This window comes from Rhinopithecus bieti, unplaced genomic scaffold (genome assembly GCF_001698545.2).
Source record: "Rhinopithecus bieti isolate Rb0 unplaced genomic scaffold, ASM169854v2 scaffold_9667, whole genome shotgun sequence".
NCBI lineage: Eukaryota > Metazoa > Chordata > Mammalia > Primates > Cercopithecidae > Rhinopithecus > Rhinopithecus bieti.
The window spans coordinates 726,715-733,582 of NW_016806207.1; the positions used below are offsets into that span (position 1 = coordinate 726,715).

The 6,868-nt window shown below is 39.3% G+C and overlaps 1 protein-coding gene across 1 annotated transcript in view; it reads left to right on the forward strand.

The window, feature by feature from the left end:
• Positions 1 to 6,868, forward strand: part of PCF11 (PCF11 cleavage and polyadenylation factor subunit) — a 29,249-nt gene that overhangs the window by 17,440 nt on the left and 4,941 nt on the right. The window contains 2 exon segments of the mRNA XM_017875218.1: positions 3,398 to 3,517; positions 3,926 to 4,031. Coding sequence (XP_017730707.1) covers positions 3,398 to 3,517; positions 3,926 to 4,031 — 226 coding nt within the window.

Sequence of the window (6,868 nt, forward strand, 5' to 3'; positions counted from 1 at the left end):
TTTTTTTTTTTTTTTTTTTTTTTTAGAGAATCAAATGATACAGTATATGTAAAAGTACTTTGTAACTTGTCAAGTGTTATGTTAATGTATTTTCCTTTAGAACTCAGTTTTTGTTGTTGAGCAGAGGATTTGTTATGTTGGCGTTAGTGGCATGAGATGATCTACAGAATCTACAAATTTTCTTGTTTTTTTTTTTTTTGGTTTCAGCCGAGTCTTGCTCTCTTACCCAGGCTGGAGTGTGGTGGCACGATCTTAGCTCACTGCAGCCTCCTCCCGGGTTCAAGCAATTCTCCTGGACTCAGCCTCCCCAGTAGCTGGGACTACACAGGTGCATGCCACTACACCTGGCTAATTTTTGTATTTTTAACAGAGAGAGGGTTTCACCATATTGGTCAGGGTGGCTTGAATCCTGACCTCAGGTGATCCACCTGCCTTGACCCCCCAAAGTGCTGGGACTACAGGCATGAACCACTGTGCCCAGTCTTGTTTTGCTTTTACAACCTTGGGTTATATGTGTATGTGTACAGGGCATAGCAGTGTAACAGAGGAAATCACAATTATTCCCCTGGTTACATGAATGGGACATTAGGTGTGTCTTTGTTCTTCAAGTTCTTCTTACTCTTACAAGAGGTGTCAGCAGTTTTCAGTGTGCTATATTTAGCTTCTCTCAAGGTTCCTTCTCTAATTTGAAAGTGTAAACATCCCTTTTCTAGTAGGAAGTATACCCATGTTCATTTATTCATTCAGACATATATTAGTCATCTGTTGTATGCTAGGATGAATTTAATAAAGTTCATCCTTCAAAGAGCTGTATTTTTAAAGTTTTAAAAAATTATTTATTTATTTATTTATTTTTTAAAGAGGGTGCTCACTATGTAGCCCAGGCTGGTCTCAAACTCCTGAGCTCAAGCAGTCCTCCCACCTCGGCCTCCCAAAGTATTGGGAGCCACCACACTTGACCTCAAAGAGCTTTATAGTATAGAAAGGCTACTGATTTTTTTTTTTTTTGGTTTAACAAAAACCACATAATAATGCCAAACACCTCAGTTCCCTACAAATATTAATTCATTTAACCTCATAACAATCTTAGGATTGGTACCTAGGTAGGAATTATTATTACCCTTTGTACAGGCGTGGGAAACTGAGGCATAGATAAGGAACTTGATTATGTCACACAACTAGAAAGTGGAATTTCTGGTTAAAATCCCAGGAGTCTGGTTCCACAGTTTATGCTCTTGGTTACTAGACTTGCCTACCCTCAGACATGTGAATAGCTAATTATGCATCCTAGGCATATAAATAGCTAATTTAATGGAAAGTAAAGGTTAAACTAGTGAGCTAAATGTTACTGTAATTGATTAACTATTGAAGTTGATCTATTCATTCATGTATTCAGACATTTAGTTTGAACAGACATTAATTAGCCTACTATATATAAGGCAGTAGGATAAGTGTAGAGTATACAGTGTCTAAGGGTAGGGATTATGTGTATGTGGATGCAAATTGAATTTTTGCCATTAAGAGGAATTTTTAGTGGTTCAGAACTTTAGGTGTAGTGAGATGCATCACAGTGACGTACAAATGCATTAAAATATTGTTTTCTCTTTTTTGAGACAGGGTCTTCTTGCTCTGTTGTCCAGGCTGGAGTACAGTGGTGAGATCTTGGCTCACTGCAACCTCCGCCTCCCGGTTTCAAATGATTCTCGTGCCTCAGCCTCCCGAGTAGCTGTGAGCCACTGCACCTGGCCTAAAGTATTGTTTTCATAGTTGAGTTAAAGAATCACAATTATGGTTGGATGCGGTGGCTCACACCTGTAATCCCAGCACTTTGGGAGGCCAAGGCAGGCAGATCACGAGGTCAGGAGATCGAGACCATCCTGGTTAACACGGTGAAACCCCATCTCTATTAAAAATACAAAAAGAAATTAGCCAGGCATGGTGGCGGGCACCTGTAGTCCAGCTACACGGGAGGCTGAGGCAGGAGAATGGCGTGAACCCAGGAGGCGGAGCTTGCAGTGAGCCGAGCACTCTGCACTTCAGCCTGGGCGACAGAGCGAGACTCCATCTCAAAACAAACACACACACACACACACACAAAGAATCACAATTACTAGAATAGCGCTTGGAAAAATATGGGACTGGAATGATTGCTCACCGATGAGGATTCCTCATCAAGCAAAACAAGATTGTTAGGCTTATCTAATTTATTCAAGTTATTGAAGCTTTAGTAACCATGACACCTTTTCAGCAATAGCCTGAGCTGCTTTGCAAGGGCAGTATACTTTTTAGCAAAGGTCATAGGAGCAGGTATACTCTGAGCCATCTGATTCATCTCCCTGTTTCAGTTATTCTGTTATGTCAGGGAGCACTGAGGTCAGGAGTACTTCCACTTAGGCTTAGTGCTAAGAGGTGATAAACTATTTCATCTATATAAAACTACCTTTTCCAGTATACTTAGAAGATGAGGAAGAGAGAATTAGAAAGGTGGAAAGTTGGAGATAGGGGTGGTGCTGCATTGCATGGGAGAAGGGAGCATAAAGCGTCATTGTTTTCAGTGTTCACATCATTTGTTTTAGAATATATTCTCAAGTCCAGTGTGGCGATTCCTCAAGCATCTATAACTAGAAATACCATTTGACCCATCAATCCCATTACTGGGTATATACCCATAGGATTATAAATCATGCTACTATAAAGATACATGCACACGTGTGTTTATTGCAGCACTATTCACAATAGCAAAGACTTGGAACCAACCCAAATGTCCATCAGTGATAGACTGGATTAAGAAAGTGTGGTACATATACACCATGGAATACTTTGCAGCCATAAAAAAGGATGAGTTCATGTCCTTTGCAGGGACATGGATGAAGCTGGAAACCATTCTAAGCAAACTATCACAAGGACAGAAAACCAAACACTGCATGTTCTCACTTGCAGGCAGGAATTGAACAATGAGAACACTTGGACACAGGGCAGGGAACATCACACACCGGGACCAGTCGGGGGGTGGCGAGCTGGGGGAGGGATAGCATTAGGAGAAATACCTAATGTAAATGACGAGTTGATGGGTGCAGCAAATCAACATGGCACATGTATACATACCTATGTAACAAACCTGCACGTTGTGCACATGTACCCTGGAACTTAAAAATATAATAAAAAATGAAAAAAGGAAAAAAGAATATATTCTCAAGTAGTGCTGACTTGTAGACCTAAATTAAAAGGATAATCTTAGGGGCTTTTGAAATTAAACTAATAAGGTTTTATCAGATTTACTGTTGGCAGGACATCTTGAAGAAAACTTTGAAAAATGCTTAGTATAATTTGCATCTTTAAGTTCTACATTCACTTTAAGAGTGTTTTTTTCTTTTTCTTTTTCTTTTTTTTCTGTTAGGAGCCCTCCCTAAGGCGTATCCTGATAATCATCTCAGTCAAGTGGATGTAAATGAATTGTTTTCAAAATTGCTAAAGACAGGAATTCTCAAATTGTCCCAACCCGATTCAGCTACAACACGTAAGTGTGATTTTATACTTAAATGTACACAAAGCTTCATTAAGTTTTTGAGATGTATGATGTAATATAATGATATAAGTTATGATAAAGGTCCTTATAATAATTGAATTCATAGGTATACCTTTTAGTTTTGATTTTTGGTTTATAATGAAATTCTTTTAGATTTCCCAAGATTGAACTACCTTATAGTGGACATGTGTTTCAGTTAACTAATATACCTAATGTGCAGGCTTTTTACCAGTAATTTTATGTTACAGAGTTAATATCACATATCAAAATAAAAAATTGTATTAGGTTCCTTGGCCAGTAAACTTGAGATCAGAAACACTGAATAGATTAGGTGGATTTCTCTATAAGAATACATGGAGAATGGTATTAAGAAATTTGTGTGTCTCTTCCTAATTGAAGAAGTAAGTGAAGTAGCTGCTCAGCCTCCCCCTGAAGAGGAGGAAGATCAAAATGAAGATCAAGATGTTCCAGATCTTACTAATTTTACAGTTGAAGAATTGAAACAGTATGTAATCTAATTTTCTTTAAGATAAAGAGGCAGTGACTTTAATAACCCTATTACAGTGGACATTGTTACTATTAGTGCTTTCCCTTTCCCTTTATCCCTTTTACTGTTTTAACATTGAGGAAGTCTTTTTTTTTTTTTAAATGTGGTAAAATACACATAACATAGTCTTTGGGAAGCCTTTTTTTAAATCTTCTTTTAAAATATATCTGGTGTACAAGTACTTTGGCCAAAGGCCACCCCCAAAAGTCTCACTCCTGCCGCCCAGATTGGCATTCAGTGGTGTGATCTTGACTCACTGCAACCTCTGCCTCCCAGGTTCAAGCGATTCTCCTGGGACTACAGGCGTGCGCCACCATACATGGCTAATTTTTGTATTTTTAGTAGAGACAGGGTTTCACCATGTTGGCCAGGCTAGTCTCGAACTCCTAACCTCTACGTGATCCACCTGCCTTGGCCTCCCAAAGTGCTGGGGATTACAGGTGTGAGCCACCGCACCCGGCCCCTCAAAATTTTCATTTTTTAATTTGTGATACAGAAAACTTAGGGAGTTTAAATACTAGGTATTGATAATTCATGTATTCCTGTTTAGTTTCATTTTCTGTTTATCATCGTTTCTGTATTGATATTCTTACATTTTTGAGGTTTAGAAATGAGATTTTCATAGTCCAGCATTTATAATTAAAATCTATGTTTCATTTTATAAGTAATGTTAATTGTGGAAAATTAGAACATACTATAAATAAAATCAAGAAAACATACAACTCTCACTTTATGGATAACAGCTGTTAACATTTGGTGCATATCTTTTCATAATTTTCAATTGTATTATAAAAAATATTTAAAGCATTTTCTAGTGAATGAATTCATTAATCCTGGAGTACTTTATAAAAAATAAAACAGCAAATGAGTTTTCATTCTTAGAATCATTTTTTAAATTTGAATTAGATACTATAATGTAAAATCATTTTTTTCAAAGTAATACTTGCACATAAAGGCTTTTAATAAAATATGGCATTCCTTTCTCCTTCACCCAACACTGTACCCTAGAGGCAATCATTTTATTTATCTTTTCAAACTATTTTTTCTGGCATTTACCTCCTTTTTTCTGAGACGGAGTCTTGCTCTGTCACCCTTGCTGGAGTGCAGTGGCACTGTCTTGGCTCATTACAACCTCCACCTCCCAGGTTCAAGTGATTCTCCTGCCTCAGCCTCCTAAGTAGCTAAGATTATAGGCACCCATCACCACGCCCAGTTAATTTTTGTATTTTTAGTAGAGATGGGGTTTCACCATGTTGTTCAGGCTGTTCTCGAACTCCTGGGCTCAAGTGATCTTCCCCGCCTCGGCCTCCCAAAGTGCTGGGATTATAGGTTTGAGCCACCTATTTCTTACAATATACGTAATTTACTGTTTCTTGACTTATCACATCTGGACATAATCTCTTTCTAAAAGTGATTTAGGCCGGGTGTGGTGGCTTATGCCTGTAATTGCAGCACTTTGGGAGGCTGAGGCAGGTGGATCACCTGAGGTCAGGAGTTCAAGACCAGCTTGGCCAACATGGTAACATGGTGAAACCCTTTCTCTACTAGAAATACAAAAATTAGCTGGGTGTGGTAGTGGGCACCTGTAATCCCAGCTATTCAGGAGGCTGAGGCAGGGAGAATTGCTTGAACCCAGGAGGCGGAGGCTTCAGTAAGCTGAGATCGGGCCACTGCACTGCATCCTGGGCGATAGAGCGAGACTCCGTCTCTGAAAAAATGGGCAGGGGGTGGATTTAGCTAGCTCTTGTCCTGTCCTACTGACTCCCCTCCATGTAGTTATAAGACTGTTTTTTATTATTTAGTATTAATATTGTGACTAGATGTTTGTTTGTTGCTATAACAAAGTAACAGTGTTCTTTGCTTTATTCTACTAATTTTTTTTGAGATGGAGTGTCACTCTGTTGCCTAGGCCGGAGTACAGTGGCGTGATCTTGACTCACTGCATCCTCTGCCTCCCGATTCAAGTGATTCGCCTGCCTCAGCCTCCTGAGTAGCTGGGATTACAGGCGTGTGCCACCACACACAGCTAATTTTTGTATTTTTGGTAGGGACGGGGTTTCACCACGTTGGTCAGGTTGGTTTTGAACTCCTGACCTCGTGATCTTCCTGCCTTGGCCTCCCAAAGTACTGGAATTACAGGTGTGAGCCACCGTGACTATTTTTTTTTTCTTGGAGTTAATAACTGCTCTGTTTGTTCTCTTACTTTGTCTTCTATATATACCTGTTTCTTCCCAAATAGGGAGCCCAGAATTTAAAAAACTTAATTTGCTGACCACAGGAAACTATTGTTTCCCAATGGTCTTCTAAGTTTTCTTTTTAGTTATCCATACTATTATTATTTCTTCTGTACTTTTTTCACTGTTACACCAGAGTGGAGAAGTTGAATTATTCAGAATGCCAAAGATCTAGAGAGGTGAAATTTAACTGTACTGCATGTCCATCTTGACTCCAAACTAGAATAAGCTAACTATTGCCTTGTTAGTTAGCACAGGATCATTTCATTTTTAGCTAAAAGGAAATAAATAACTGGGTTAGGGCTATCAATAAGAAGACAGGCTCCATGTTGCAAAAGTCACCAAAGTTAAGGTAAAGAGGGTCAATCACATTGTTAGAGAGTAATACTGATCTTTGGGTATTAACTGTTTCAGCCAGCTCTTGGTTTCACCATTGTTAAAATATGGAAAACTGGCTGGGCGCGGTGGCTCAAGCCTGTAATCCCAGCACTTTGGGAGGCCGAGACAGGCGGATCACGAGGTCAGGAGATCGAGACCATCCTGGCTAACACGGGGAAACCC